This window comes from Podarcis vaucheri (genome assembly GCF_965113315.1).
Source record: "Podarcis vaucheri genome assembly, chromosome: 6".
NCBI lineage: Eukaryota > Metazoa > Chordata > Lepidosauria > Squamata > Lacertidae > Podarcis > Podarcis vaucheri.
In genome coordinates, this window is record NC_138764.1 from 5,040,501 (window position 1) to 5,056,296 (window position 15,796).

Sequence of the window (15,796 nt, forward strand, 5' to 3'; positions counted from 1 at the left end):
TGGCTAATAAAAGCAAGCCGGGAAGGGCTGGGCGATGGGCTTCGTGGGGTGGTGAATGCTTCCCTCCGTGAGGGGGCCTTCCCAGACCCGCTGAAAGAGGCGGTTATTAAACCGCTTCTTAAAAAACCATCTCTAGATGCGGCCACGATGGCCAACTATCGCCCAGTCTCAAATCTTCCATTCCTGGGCAAGGTGATTGAGCGAGCGGTTGCCGAACAACTCCAGGCACGCCTGGAAGAAGCGGACCATTTGGATCCCTTCCAGTCGGGATTCAGGCCTCATCATGGGACTGAAACTGCCTTGGTCGCACTGGTTGATGATCTCCGGCGGGCTAGGGACAAAGGTGAGAGCTGTTTCCTAGTTCTGCTGGATCTCTCAGCGGCGTTCGATACCATCGACCATAGCATCCTTCTGGACCGTCTTGAGGGGCTGGGAGCTGGGGGCACTGTTATACAGTGGTTCCGCTCCTTCCTCCTGGGCCGTGTTCAGAAAGTGGTGGTGGGGGATGAGTGTTCAGACCCCTGGGCTCTCACTTGTGGGGTGCCTCAGGGTTCTGTCCTCTCCCCCATGCTTTTCAACATCTACATGCGGCCGCTGGGAGAGATCATCAGGAGGTTTGGGCTGGGTGTTCATCAGTATGCGGATGATACCCAGCTCTACCTCTCTTTTAAATCAGAACCAGTGAAGGCGGTGAAGGTCCTGTGTGAGTGTCTGGAGGCGGTTGGAGGATGGATGGCGGCTAACAGATTGAGGTTGAATCCTGACAAGACAGAAGTACTGTTCTTGGGGGACAGAAGGCGGGCAGGTGTGGAGGATTCCCTGGTCCTGAATGGGGTAACTGTGCCCCTGAAGGACCAGGTGCGCAGCCTGGGAGTCATTTTGGACTCACAGCTGTCCATGGAGGCACAGGTCAAATCTGTGTCCAGGGCAGCTGTTTACCAGCTCCATCTGGTACGTAGGCTGAGACCCTATCTGCCTGCGGACTGTCTCGCGAGAGTGGTGCATGCTCTGGTTATCTCCCGCTTGGACTACTGCAATGCACTCTACGTGGGGCTACCTTTGAAGGTGACTCGGAAACTACAACTAATCCAGAATGCGGCAGCTAGACTGGTGACTGGGAGCGGCCGCCGAGACCATATAACACCGGTCTTGAAAGACCTGCATTGGCTCCCAGTACGTTTCCGAGCACAATTCAAAGTGTTGGTGCTGACCTTTAAAGCCCTAAACGGCCTCGGTCCAGTATACCTGAAGGAGCGTCTCCACCCCCATCATTCTGCCCGGACGCTGAGGTCCAGCGCCGAGGGCCTTCTGGCGGTTCCCTCATTGCGAGAAGCAAAGCTACAGGGAACCAGGCAGAGGGCCTTCTCGGTAGTGGCGCCCGCCCTGTGGAACACCCTTCCAGCAGATGTCAAGGCGATAAACAACTACCTGACATTCAGGAGACATCTTAAGGCAGCCCTGTTCAGGGAAGTTTTTAACGTGTGATATTTTATTGTATTTTTGGTTTTTATGGAAGCCGCCCAGAGTGGCTGGGGAGGCCCAGCCAGATGGGCGGGGTATAAATAATAAATTATTATTATTATTATTGGGGGTGAGGGGCTTTCCCACCTGCCCCTCAGTCCCTGCATACCTTTGGGGTTGCAGCTGCAGGATACACAACGTCCTCGAGGTTCCTGGCGGTAGAAGCCCTCCTTACACCGCTCACAATTATTTCCCTCCGTGTTTTCGGCACAGTTGAGGCACCGGTATCCATTTCCTGTTTGTCTGAGCAGCTCCATGTCGAACATGCACTGCCTGGATTTCCCATTGCAATGGCAGGCTGAAAGCAAGGAGAATAGTTAGCACCATTCAAGAACAACAACCCGTTTGGCAGTGCCAGAAATTGGCTCGCCATTTTTACTTGACGATATACATTTAAAGGCCGCCCTGTTGGTAAGCTCAGATCCAAGCTACGCAAGCAGCAGTGACTAGTCATGCAACATTAGCCTGATTCCCTCATCACAGAAAACTGGCTGGTCCATTGGTTCCAGTGTTGACAGGCCAGCTTCCTCAGCATGCTAGTTTTCTATATTTGGGTTTTAAAAAGCAAACCACTGCAGTGGTAGAGTTCAACAAGATGCTTTAGTTATGTGAATGCTTTGGCTGAGATTCCTGTCTTGCAGGGGGTTGGACTAGATGGCCCTCAGGATCCCTTTCCAATTCTATAAGAACTGCGCCCTGTGATTATTTCAAATGGAGTAGGTTGGGCTTAAGGCACTACCATGCCTTCTCTTGGTCTTCATTTCTCTCACTCTACTCCATTGCCTTTTCAGTTTAACACCAGCAATTGAACTCCCTTTCAGCCAATATGAAACGGGAGCTAAAACAGCAAGAATATTAGTGATGGAAGGAAAGAAACACAGATGAGGAATTAATATGAAACCAGGAAACTCTTGTCACTCTTATTAGTAATATTATTAATCCCACTTCACAGCATATGCATAAGCAAAACAAACAACTCATAACTCAAGGTTAGAGTCATTAAAAAGATCAGCAAAGAAGCATTGTCCAGAGAACAAATCCCTCTTCCCATCTCTTCCTATACATTTTGTTTATTATAAAAATGTCTATACCATATTTTACAATAACAGCCTGTCATAAATTTAAAAATAAAAATAGCAAGTTGATGTCCAAAAGCAGTGTTGGCATTGCATCCTGCAAAGGGGACTCTGTTCCAGTACATAGGCTAGTCTTTAAAGTGTCTTGGCCTGGAAGCAGAAAGAGAAAGCGGCTGATGAGGAAAAACCAGAAGCAGCTGTGCCACCAGGAGAGGGGTCTGGTACTTTGAAAAGTGCGCCAGTGGACCGAGGGGGTCATTCTCCATAGCTGTTGCAGCAGGACTACGTTTTAAAATACTGTAATCTATATGAACTAATCAATCTGGGCTAAAACAGAACATGAATTTTATATTTATACTGTATTTAAAAAGATTCTCATGCTGAAACAACAGGGAAGGTGTTCCTTCAATCCCATATCAAAAGCCTCCCTGGTTCTATGACAAGCAACTTGTTTCCCAGTTTCTTCCATTCACAGGACTTATCTGAGAAAGGAGAGTGAGCTCCATGACCAACTCTGTGACAAGGAAAATATGGCTCCCCAGGAGAGACTCCCAGGCACTCTGGATATTCCATCTCGGAGAATTCACGGACTTGAATGTATCTCTCTTGCTACACTCAGGACCCTCTATAATAACATCTGGACCCCAGGAACAAAACAGCAGCAAACCCAGAGAGAAGCAACCATTAGAAAGCAAAGTGTTTAGCCTGTAGCTGAAGGATTTCCTTCCCCAAGCTCTTCCCTGGGCTGGCTGTTAAGGTACCAGGAAAGGCGGAGCTGCAAAGCCTGCTAGAAGGCTGCAGGCGGGCCAAACTACGTTTCCCAGAGTTATTTGGGAGAAGCCAAGATACATGAACAAGTATAAACCAGTACAGGTTGGCAGTGTAGCTGTGCCCTAAGGCGTTAAGGTGAATTTTGAGGAGGAGTTGCAAAATAAACAAATCTACCAACATTTTATTAATGCGGTTTATTTTCAGTACTGAATTTATGTTTTCCAAGCACAGGATTTAGATTGCTCCCCCCCCCCCATGTTTGTGTGCAGAGTACCAACAAGCCCAGAAGGAAGCAGAGGGAAATTTTCATAGCCAACCTCTTTGTAACGAATACTAAGGAGAACCATATACTTAAGAATCACATCTCCGTCACCTACAAAGTGTGCAGAATTACTGTGGGTGTTACAGTGCTTTTGCTAGTCTCTGAAACACCAAGAGCTGCTCTCCACAGCTGCTCCTGCTAATCCTCAGCTTGGCTGCCAACACATACGATCAGGTTCAGGCACGACACTTGCATTCCAAGCACCTGAGAGGTTCCAACGCATCAGCCGGATCCTGGGTCTGCCAAGGCTGCCAAGCCAAGTAGAGCTGATCTCATACCCTTCAACGCTCACTCAGCAGCACCTGGAATTTAATCAGCACCCCCTGCCCCCCAGGCAGAGCCTCAGCCCATGTGCCCGTCAACAGCCTCCTTTGCTTTCCCAGGCTCTCTCAATGCCCCATCTAGCCACGCCTGAAGTCAGCTTGTGTGGGAGCCCTCCCATTACCGCAGAAGTGGGTCATTCCCTGCTTTCCCGGTAGCTCAGGCTCAAATAGCATGCTGCAAGGAATTCTGGGTGTGTGTTCCTCCACATTTTATTTTTAAAAAACAAATCATCTCAGCATGTCTCAAAATGACTCAGAGGACAGGAAGACGTGGTGCGGCTTCTTAAACCTTAAACCCAAGTAGGGCATCGCCTTTTTAGGCATACACTGAAAACTGTGGTGTGTGACTGAGACAAATGTCTACATTACACAGGTTATTGAGGGCCAAACTAGATGTTTCCTTAATTATGGAACATATAGCTATGTATTCCTGGAGTGTGAGCGCTGCTGCATGCTGAGCGCGGCAAGGAGCCACAGGTGAGAGCTGAGTGCGGGCTGGAGACTACAGGTGGATAAACTACCCCAGAAAGAGCCTGACATGTATCCCACCGGAGGTGATACCCCTTGTGAGAGTAGCTGATGGGTCTCAAACCCTCAGTGAGTTAGGGACGCCCCTGCATGCAAAGACAGGCTCCGGTGGGTTGGGAGGGTGAGACCAATGGGTCTAACCGTCAAGAAGGTGGTTTCTGCATGTGCTGTGTAGAGGGAAGTGAGGAGCAGGTGAGGCTCATTCACCTGGGAAGAAATCCATCCATCTAGGAGAAAGAAAACTCTGACCTCTGCTGCTTTGCGGGATATTTTTGGGAGAAGAAAAGGCTAAGGAGTAAACCCTACACAAATCTGGAATGGATTCCCAAAGATGGTTAGATGGTGCCTTGTATGCCTCCTTCTGGCAACTCCTGCAGCCAAGTTGGTGCCAAACGTATTGCTCTGCTTTCCTTTGGACCACATGGGGGGGTCTTGTCATCTGGGCGGCCCAGGACCTCTAGACACATTGTCCAGGCTTATGCCCCAGGGAGGTCACCAGGGCTGGTAACACAGTGGTATGATTTCACCCCCAGAGGCATACTCCATTGTCTTTTGAGACAGACAGATGCCAACAGGCTATGCATATTGTTTTCTTAAATAATTACTGGCACGGGTGAGACAGTTCTTACTGGGAAGGCAGCAAGTGAGAACGGGAAAACTTCTCCTCATTCTTCCACCCTGACTGGACCAGAGATTCTCTCCCTCCTTAGGAGCTTGGGGGGTGGGGGGTGAAGAAGACGTTTGCAACTTAATCTCAAAGGCTACTTCTGTTAGGGAAAAGCAGTGTTTGGAGCGAGTGACTTTCAGGGGTGGACTAGTACAGGACAGAGAAACTAGACTCCCCCCTCCCCACATCAATATCTGCTGCAGCTCTTCCCCCACTTGCTGGTGGGACACAAATGCTCTCTGGGTGGTTATTTGGTGGGGGGAGGGGGGACTTTGGCTTCAAAGCTTATGCCTAAGGCAAAAGTAATGATAACTGAATCTAAATGAATACCAAGAAAGAACACTGGTCTTTGTCCTCCTGTTTAAGGGAGGTGGGTATTTACAAAAGATGAAGAAATTGACTAAGTTCACAGATAGCATTCTAAACGATGGTTTGCAGTGCACTAATCACAGATTGATCTGTTCAGCATTAGTCCATTCAGACATCACACCAAGCCATAAATAAGAAAATCATGGTTTGCAATGCCAGCTCAAAACCAGCTTTCTGATTTGCCAGCCAATCACAAACCACATTTTGTAAATTTAGCTGTCAGGCTAAACCATAGCAAAGCTTGCTTTGTTGAATTCTGTGTCATATCTAAATTAACAGGCGAAGTCCCGGCAGACTGGAGGAGGGCAAATGTTGTCCCTATTTTCAAAAAGGGGAAAAGAGAGGACCCAAATAATTATCGCCCAGTCAGTCTGACATCAATACCAGGGGAGATTCTGGAGCAGATCATTAAGCAAACAGTCTGTGAGCACCTAGAAAGGAATGCTGTGATCACCAATAGTCAGCATGGATTTCTGAAAAATAAGTCATGTCAGACTAACCTGATCTCGTTTTTTGACAGAATTACAAGCCTGGTAGATGAAGGGAACGCAGTGGATGTAGCCTACCTTGATTTCAGCAAGGCATTTGACAAGGTGCCCCATGATATTCTTGTAAAGAAGCTGGTAAAATGCGGTCTTGACTATGCTACCACTCAGTGGATTTGTAACTGGCTGACTGCCCGAACCCAAAGGGTGCTCATCAATGGTTCCTCTTCATCCTGGAGAAGAGTGACTAGTGGGGTGCCACAGGGTTCTGTCTTGGGCCCGGTCTTATTCAACATCTTTATCAACGACTTGGATGATGGACTCAAGGGCATCCTGATCAAATTTGCAGATGATACCAAACTGGGAGGGGTGGCTAACACCCCAGAGGACAGGATCACACTTCAAAACGACCTTGACAGATTAGAGAACTGGGCAAAAACAAACAAGATGAACTTTAACAGGGAGAAATGTAAAGTATTGCACTTGAGCAAAAAAAAATGAGAGGCACAAATACAAGATGGGTGACACCTGGCTTGAGAGCAGTACATGTGAAAAGGATCTAGGAGTCTTGGTTGACCACAAACTTGACATGAGCCAACAGTGTGACGCGGCAGCGAAAAAAGCCAATGCAATTCTGGGCTGCATCAATAGGAGTATAGCATCTAGATCAAGGGAAGTAATAGTGCCACTGTATTCTGCTCTGGTCAGACCTCACCTGGAGTACTGTGTCCAGTTCTGGGCACCACAATTCAAGAAGGACACTGACAAACTGGAACGTGTCCAGAGGAGGGCAACCAAAATGGTCAAAGGCCTGGAAACGATGCCTTATGAGGAACGGCTAAGGGAGCTGGGCATGTTTAGCCTGGAGAAGAGGAGGTTAAGGGGTGATATGATAGCCATGTTCAAATATATAAAAGGATGTCACATAGAGGAGGGAGAAAGGTTGTTTTCTGCTGCTCCAGAGAAGCGGACACGGAGCAATGGATCCAAACTACAAGAAAGAAGATTCCACCTAAACATTAGGAAGAACTTCCTGACAGTAAGAGCTGTTTGACAGTGGAATTTGCTGCCAAGGAGTGTGGTGGAGTCTCCTTCTTTGGAGGTCTTTAAGCAGAGGCTTGACAACCATGTGTCAGGAGTGCTCTGATGGTGTTTCGTGCTTGGCAGGGGGTTGGACTCGATGGCCCTTGTGGTCTCTTCCAACTCTATGATTCTATGAACTGACTCTCATGTTGTGTCTCAGTTGCTATTTTATATAAAGACCACTTTAAACCACAGCATCTTAGTTCTCACTGAGGTGGTGGTAAATATATTGTGGGGGGAAAGAGTTGCACCAATTCAGCCTGCAGATGCAGAGAATCCCATGACTGGATGCTTCTTTACAGTTATCTAGTACCGTCTGTTATTTTTCTATGTAGAAGGAATTCTTTTGTATGAAAGAGCATTTAGTCCTGTGAGTCTTCACTTTTCTTCCGAAGTGGTGAAATTCAGATACAGGTTTACCCTCCCAGTGAGAGAAAGTCTTGACACTCTTTGCACATTTATTTTTCCTAACTTAAAAAAGCCTAATATGGCAATGACTGCTGATTAGATTGACCAACACATATAATTAGCACTGCATAGCAATTTTCATAGCCAGTCTTGCCTTGATTCGGCTGCTGCTGTTGTTTTCTCACTGCTTTGTGTCTGTCCATAGCCTCTTTGGAGGCAATTACATCACGATAAGCGTGTCTGTAACTGCATGTGTTTACACAAGGTAATGTCACACTTCTTCCCAGTGCTGATGCCTGTGAAGTTTCTTCACATAGCTTTTCTGAATGAGAGTCTCAGTGCTGAGATGGGCTTTCACAATAAAACTTTACATATGTCCAGGACTGGTTGAACACAGAGGAACCAGCTGGAGAACCCCAAGGGAAGGAAGGCTCAGAGCCCAGGGAGTGGTGGTGGGACAACAATGAGCAGTCACATGGAGAAGAAAGAGAAGAAAGACGGGGAGGGGGAGGTGTCAGAAACTGAAGGGGTAACAGGGCTTAGTGAGCAAGAAGAGTCTGTGGCGGAGGGAATTTCAGACTCAGAAGGTGGAGCAGGAGAGAAGGGAGGCCGAGAGGCAGAGATGAGTGAGGCTGGTGAAGAGACATGTGTCTCCCCCTTCTGCTGTGACAGACTCCCCTCCCCGCTGGCCTCTCAGAATGAGATGAATATAAACTGATGGATTTGAGAGAAATTGCATAAAGGAACAATTGGGGACCAAATTAATCCTGGAAGGGTAAGCAAGTTACAGGTGCTGGGAGGGGACAGGTCAGCAGCAATGTGTTGGAGGACAGAGCTGGATGTGACCTGCACCTCCTTAGCCAGCCCTCTGCCCTCAGGTGCAGCAGATGACACTGTCCTGCCTCCAGTGCTGAACTAAGACTGAAGTAAGATGCAACTGCCAGTATGATTGGCTTCTGTATGTGGAATGAGGGAGCGCCATTTTGTTCTCAGGCCTTGCAGCCAAGCTCCAAACGAAGGGGATCAGCCGTGCCTGCTCTGCCACTATGGGAAAAGAGCCTTCTGAAGTAAGATGCAAAGGAACTTGCCTTATCCCCCCCCACCTTCTTCTAGGATAATGTGGAAAGATGAATTGGGTACTACACCGTCAGCTTCCCAGATTGCTACTAAGGCACTAATCATCGGCAGGCAAGTGGGAATGCTGCCTTTTTTAGCTTCCATTTTTTAACGCGGGGCAGTGTTCTGGGGTCAGTGCTTTGCCTTCTGCTCATTCAGTGAGAAGGACTGATGCATTTATAGACCTGAAGCTGTCAAAGCCATCTGTCAGACACAAGCAGGCTGTTATTTAGTGCTGCTTTCACCTCAGTGCACCTGGAACATCCGAACTCGAACCAACTGAATTTTGATGTAGTAAAACAATTGAAGGTGGTCATAAGCGCCTTTGTTTGTGTTGGGTGGGCAAAAAGAAAAGGTAACTCCTGTCATTTCAAGGTCCTTTCCTAGTGCATAAATACACATAACGGGTTTAGATAATATTAAGCGTTAAGCCCCTTATTCTGTCCCCCTTTCCACTCCTTCCCATTCACACCTGTTTCCCCTGCCTCTTGGTTCAAGAGCTTGCTCCCATTATCTCCAAAATTTCTCTTATGAAAATAGGGACATGCAGCCATACAAAATGACCATTCCTTGTCATTTTTACCCCGCTCATCTGACTGGGGTGCCCCAGCCACTCTTGGCGGCTTCCAACATGTATATAAAAACATAATAAAACTATAGAGGACTGCCTTCAGATGTCTTCTAAAGGTTGTATAGTTATCTCCTTGGCTCAGGGGTTACATAACTCCATACCCTCTGATGAAAACAGGGACATCCTACCATACCCTCCAACATTTATCTGATGAAAATAGTGATGTCCTAAGAAAAAGCAGGACATTCCAGGACCAAATCAGAAACCAGGATGGCTTCTATAAATCCAGGACTGTCTCTGGAAAATAGGGACACAAAGGGTCTGTGTTCCCTGTCCAGATTGGTCAGCTTAGACCTTCCATTTGCAAACATTCCAACTCCAGAACACAAAAGAAGTCAGTGTTCTGCAACCGCTCAGAAAGTTCACTCTTCACTGGGTTGGATTGTGCTCCCTCCTCACATTACCATTGCTAAATATATTAGGTTTTCCCCCTAAATATTTTTTGCACTTCTGCAAACCTTGAGGTCTTCCCAAGGCTGATACTTCCCTCATTACCATGGATGGTGCCATGTGGGCTAGATAAACATCTACATTTGGGATAATAAGTTCACTACTGGCATCTATGATTCCTCATGCTCTACGAGTTCAGTGTTGGTTATAATTCCCTCTCCCCTGAGATCTATTTTTTCCTGTGGCAGCTGTGTGTGTGTAGATTTGCATACGTATGTGCCATGTATGTTGTTAGCATCTGGCTATCTCAAGAGATAATGGAGTGTGCCTCTGGGGGTGATGTCAAACCACTGAGTTACCAGCACTGAAGTGACTTCCCCGGGATGCAAGCCTAGCTAGTGTGTCTGGAGGTCTTGGGCTGCCCAGATGACAAGACCCCCTCTTAGCCTCACTGATGTGGTCCAGAGGAAAGCAGAGCAATATGTTTGACTCCAGGAGTTGCTTGAAGGAGGGGTACAAGGTGCCAGCCAACCGTCTTAGGGACTCCACTCCAGATTTGTGGAGGGTTTACTCTAAGGTTACCAGATTTTTTTCAAATAATCCGGGGACAAAAATTTTAAAATTAAAAAAAAATCTTTTTTTTTTTTAAATTAAGAAGTAATATCTTCTCTTCTGGGTCTCCTCTGTCACGTGGCCTTCCTCTGGGCCCCGGCATGATCTATTGGAACGCTATCTGCCGTGGAGTAGGCTTGGTCGGGCCTGGGCTCGGCCACGTGTCCTTGCCCTCCCGGTGCTCTGCTATCTCTCTTCCTCAGTGCCGGCGGCGGCAGCAGCAGTGTGGCAAGGTCAGGGCTCCCCTCTTTTTTCCTCCTTCCTCTCTCTCTCTCTCCCTTCTCCTTCTCCTTTCCTCCTTCTCCCAGTGTCGGCTCCGGAGTGCCGCTGGGCAGTCGGCCAGGTGGCCGGACACTCTCGCTCCCAGCTTGATTTGGGTCATGGGGGGGGGTGTCAGCGGTTCCCCCAGTTGACATGCTGGGCATCCCCGGTTTCCCCTCGGCAGCGGCAGTCTTACAAGCCCAGAGCCAGCCTGATAATGCAGTTGGCTCTGGCTGGCTTCAGGAGCTGCTCGCTGCCGTGGCACCTGCCATTTTGCCTTGCTGGAAGTCCCTATATGTTGTGTCTTGTGCCGTTGAACCAATCATGCAACATTCATTCCCTACTAATAAATCTACAACACTTAAAATATAAATCTGGGGACATTATATGAAATCCAGGGACATTCCAGGGACGTATTTTGTCCAGGGACAGATTTGTAAATCCGGGGACTGTTCCCAGGAAACGGGGACATCTGGTAACCATAGTTTACTCCTTAGCCTTTTCTTCTCCCAAAAATATCCCGCAAAGCAGCAGAGGTTGAAGGTCAGAGTTTTCTTTCTCCTAGGTGGATGCGCCCCATCTGCTCACTTCCCTCTACACAGCACATGCAGAAACCACCTTCTTGACTGTTGGGCGCGCTATTGTCCACTCAACCCACCGGAGCCTGTCTTTGCATGCAGGGGAAGTCCCTAACTCACTGGGGATTTGAGACCCCTTGGCTACTCTCACCTGGTTTAGCAGGCCTGTTGAAGCCATTCCCGGAGTGTTGAAAAGTGGTATACAAATAAAATGAATGAATGAAATAGAAAGTGAATGAATAGAGCGTGGCAGTCCCACACTAAAACATCTAGTGTGAAATCACCCCTTGTCCATAAACAATTGTTATATATAACAAATTATAGTTGTCTTAATTCTTGTTCTCTACGTGGCTATATATGAATGTTTAGGGATTTATAAGACAATTCTCATCATTCTCTTCAAACTACAATTCACAGGATTCCTTAAGGGAAGGCACCATAGGAACACTGGTGTAAAATTGATATCAGTGTGTGGCCAAACATATGAGTGGTACTAAATCCAAGTTAAGAACTCTGATGTGTTAGCCCACAGTGAGTTTATGAAAAGTGTCAAATGCACAGAATTAATTTTGAAGACGCTGGTAGATATGCTGAGAGAATTACATCATAGAAACCACCCCGCTAACGTTAAAAAGTGAAGAATTAACACCAACACTGTTGATCAAGTGCACACAGGTACCGTATATACTTCCATGGTATATTGTATATACTCTGAAAGATGAATTTCTGTTTCTAGCTCAAGATCTAAAAAAAATTAGTAAAACAATTATTTAAAAAATGACCACCCCCGCCCTCAGTTTCTTCCATTGCAACAACTGCCTTATATAGAGTAAGACCGTTGCTCTATCTAGCTCTTTTCACTCTTCAGGATTTTAGACTGGAGACATTCCCAATCATGCCTGGAGATGCTAAGGAATGAAACTCAATAACTTCTGTATGCAAAGCAGATGTTCTACTACTGAACCAAAGCCCCTCCCCATTGCCCTAGGAAGCATGTAAAAAGTATTGGAATAAACATGTCTCATTTGAATGTATATTCCATCTGGAGATTGAAGTAAAACACTAAGGGCAGCATTTTCAAAAGTCCCTGAATGAATCTAAATTTACTGGGGATCAACATTCATCCACTTGTCACCTTCTTACTAAAAGACCTATAGTGGACTTATCCACTAGACTGATAGGACATTTGTCCCCATCACTGACCGATTACCGGGTATGACCACATCTCAGCCCAGACACCCAATCAGGATACAGATAACACATGAGGAAGCTTGCAGTTGCTAGGCGACCCCAGTGTGCGCGTCACCATCTACCTCTAGCTAGAAGGTTTTGGAGGAGAAATGCGGGCCAGACCTAAGGAAGGAAGCTCAGATGAAGAAGATCTGGTCCCATCCTCCATTATCCTTACGGGGTCCTCGCTGCGAGATCACATTCATCCGGTGCTATACCAGCTGCACTGGCTCCCGGTGGAGTACAGGATCAGGTTTAAGGTGCTGGTTTTAACCTTCAAAGCCCTATACGGCCTAGGACCCACGTATCTACCGGACCGCCTCTCCTGGTATGCCCCACAGAGGAACTTACGGTCCTCAAATAAAAACATCTTGAAGGTCCCAGGCCTCAGAGAGGTTAGGCTGGCCTCAACTAGAGCCAGGGCTTTTTCGGCTGCGGCTCCAACCTGGTGGAACGCTCTGTCACAAGAGACAAGGGCCCTCCAGGACTTGACATCTTTCCGCAGGGCCTGCAAGACAGAGCTGTTCCACCAGGCCTTTGGTTAGGGCACAGCCTGACTCCCTCCTTTGGCAATCCTTACAATACTTTAGTTTATGGTTGCCATCAATTCTGATTTTAATTAATTCTTATGATGTTTTTATAATGTTGCACTATTTTAGTGTTGTTAGCCGCCCTGAGCCCGGCTTCGGCTGGGGAGGGCAGGATATAAATAAAATTTTATTATTATTATTATTATTATTATTATTATTATTATTATTATTATTATTATTATTATCGCCCACATGCTGAAAACGTTGCTGCCCAGTTCCCAAGACATTCCACGTGCCCATAAAGAGAAAGAGTCTTCAGCTTAGCTACTTCTCTCACACAACAAGGGGCTGCTGCTCAGCAGCTGGCCCACGGTGCACCTGACACCAAAACAAGTGTCAGGGAGAGACAGACGACTGCAAAATGAAACCCACTTCCAAAAACTAAAGTGGAAAGATTTCACGCTCGTTTGCCTCACCTTCTCTTCTTTGAATGCCAACAGCTGACGGGAGGAGGAGAGTGATTGCAAGGCAGCTGACAGTCACCAGCCAGTGCCGAGGCATTCCAGGGAAGTTCGGAGGGCTGTGTTGTCCAGAAAGTGCTCAAATCCAACGCTTCCAAGCAAAAGCCTCAAGATCAAGGGACAAAGCTGTGTGGTGGAGGACGTGCAGCTGCGGACAATTCCACCTGGGCCTCCGTTTCTTGTTCCAGGTGCTTTTTATCACCTCCTCTGCCTGAATCACTCTAGACAGGAATAAGAGAACTTGCCTTCAGTCTGACTCACCTTGCAAATAAAAAAAGAAAAGAGAAAGAGGGCCCAGCCCATGTACAGTTCAGGGAGACACTTAACAGTTTCTTCTTAGCCATTCGTAGGGGCGGATCTCTGCAGAACACAGCAGCCAAAGCCCCTGGCAGCAGGCCAAGAGGGAGTGGGATGGGTGGCAGGAGGACAGAAAGAACAATTTAATTATTGATCTTCCGCATTAAAATCGCTTACAGGGCAAGCCCAAGGCCAGTCTCACCGCAGGGCTTGTTCTGTAAACTCATTAATGTAAAACACAACTTCATTAAGTAGCTGGTTTTACCCTCAGGTAACACCACTTTTGTTAAACCTGTGCCACGTTCCGGAATGAAATGGGCATGTTCCCACTCACCTTAGCCCAATTAGAATACTTGCAAAGAATTTGTTAGCATTATAATTATTACTATTACCTTAGCAACACCCAGAAAACACACCTCACCAGCTGTTATCCAATCAAAACAGCTTGAGAGGGACTCCTTTATGTCTGACATATTTTGAATCTATGATGAAAAAGAAGATGAGCTAAGACTTCATCCTGATTAAAGTATTCTGGAATGTACATGTTTAAATTCAGGTTAACTGAATTTACTATACTCACAACTCTATACCCAACACCAGCCTTATACAAACAAAGCAGCTCATATTTTGCACCAAACTCAAGCAGACAAAACAATACCTTTCAGGCGGTGTTATTTGCTTTAGCTCAGTGGTCTTTCCATAAAAAAGTGATATATCCTACTGAGCTTTGTGTGCTGCAGAGAATTCTGGAGCTTTTCCTGTAGACCACAAGCAGCTTTCCACACAAGGCACAGCTGACTAGGAACAGTGCGCCTCACCATTAATTGTGCATAAGCTGAGGGTGCTGTGTTGAACACACCAAACATTCTCCTATGGCTGTGTAGTCTTGGGGAAGACCAAGTGTGGTACAGAAGCTTATCCACTATTCTTGGTTTTCTAATAAAAGCCATCCTGGTAAGCTTCTGAGAAACTCTGTGGCCCCACTGAATAAGTCTGAAAACCTCTACTGTTAATCAGATCAACTGACTCTCACCTGCCATTTTTCTTATCCATTCACCCATTTTAGAGAAATCAGTTAGGATCTCTTCAAAGTTTGCTTTGAGATGCACCATCCTGAGTCATTTTGATGTCCTCTGCAAACATTCAGTGACATGTGTTCAAGATCTCCCATAGCTTCTAGTTAATTGCTCACACTTGGCACCACTCTCCAAGTATTTGTGAAAAAATTATGTTCCCTGCTTCCAGTAAAAGTCCTCTGTTGTAAAAACTGTGCACCGTCCCTCTTCAGCACTGCTTCCTGTTCTTTAATTAGTTACCCACTCAGAAGAGGAACTGTCTACTTTTCCCATGGCTGCAAAGTTTGTTTGGCAATGGACTTTGGCAATGGACATTGTCAAAGCTTTATGCCAGTTTCAGTACATCATGTCTATCAGAGCACCTCTATCCACATACATTGATAACAATGCTTGCTAAGAGGTTGAGGAAGCAGGGCACTTTGTTGCCTTTCTGTTTGGCTGCTTGTTTGGTGATAAAACATTGGGGGGGGGGATGACCCACAGCCTATACATATGCATATAGGGATATGGAGTTCAGAACTTACTTAAAAGTGACATACGTACAAGGCCGTTCTTATCTCCTAGCTTACTGCCTCTGATTCCAAACTCTAATTGTAGGTAATTAAAGCTCAGGTGTTTCTCATAATCTCTTGAGCTGTCTGGCAGCTTCCTCGGCCTTAAGCTGATGATGCTGGTTCAGACAGCGTAATGTTCTGTGGTTGCTCACTGCTGGGAGGCTCAGAAAAAGCATGGGGTGAGATCATCACCATGCTTTGCTATGGTTTGTCAGGTCCTTTGCCTCCAGGTCATGGCAATACCAGGCAGTAGAAGACTGAGGCAGTAGAGATGGGCAGCAGCAAACAGTTTCACGTTTCTGGGCAAACACAAAATTAGAACAAAGGTCCCATAGACAGGTTGAAGAGCCAAAAATGTTCAGAACAATGTTTGATGAGGATGAAGATAACGATGAGAATAATAAGCTAGAGGAGAAACAGGCTTATGAAGTTAAAAATGGAAATGAA

General features: G+C 46.6%; 1 protein-coding gene across 2 annotated transcripts in view; it reads right to left on the reverse strand.

The window, feature by feature from the left end:
* Positions 1-13,697, reverse strand: part of LAMC2 (laminin subunit gamma 2) — a 50,406-nt gene extending 36,709 nt beyond the window's left edge. Inside the window, exons 1-2 of one of the 2 annotated variants that reach the window (XM_082226649.1) lie at positions 13,378-13,697; positions 1,631-1,819 (exon numbers count right to left, since the gene is read on the reverse strand). In XM_082226649.1, coding sequence (XP_082082775.1) covers positions 1,631-1,819; positions 13,378-13,462 — 274 coding nt within the window. In that variant the 5' untranslated portion in view covers positions 13,463-13,697. Of the gene's footprint in view, positions 1-1,630; positions 1,820-3,302; positions 3,366-13,377 lie in introns of those variants that run through there. The other variant, XM_082226650.1, reaches the window with a different exon arrangement.
* Positions 13,698-15,796: the final 2,099 nt, after the last annotated feature.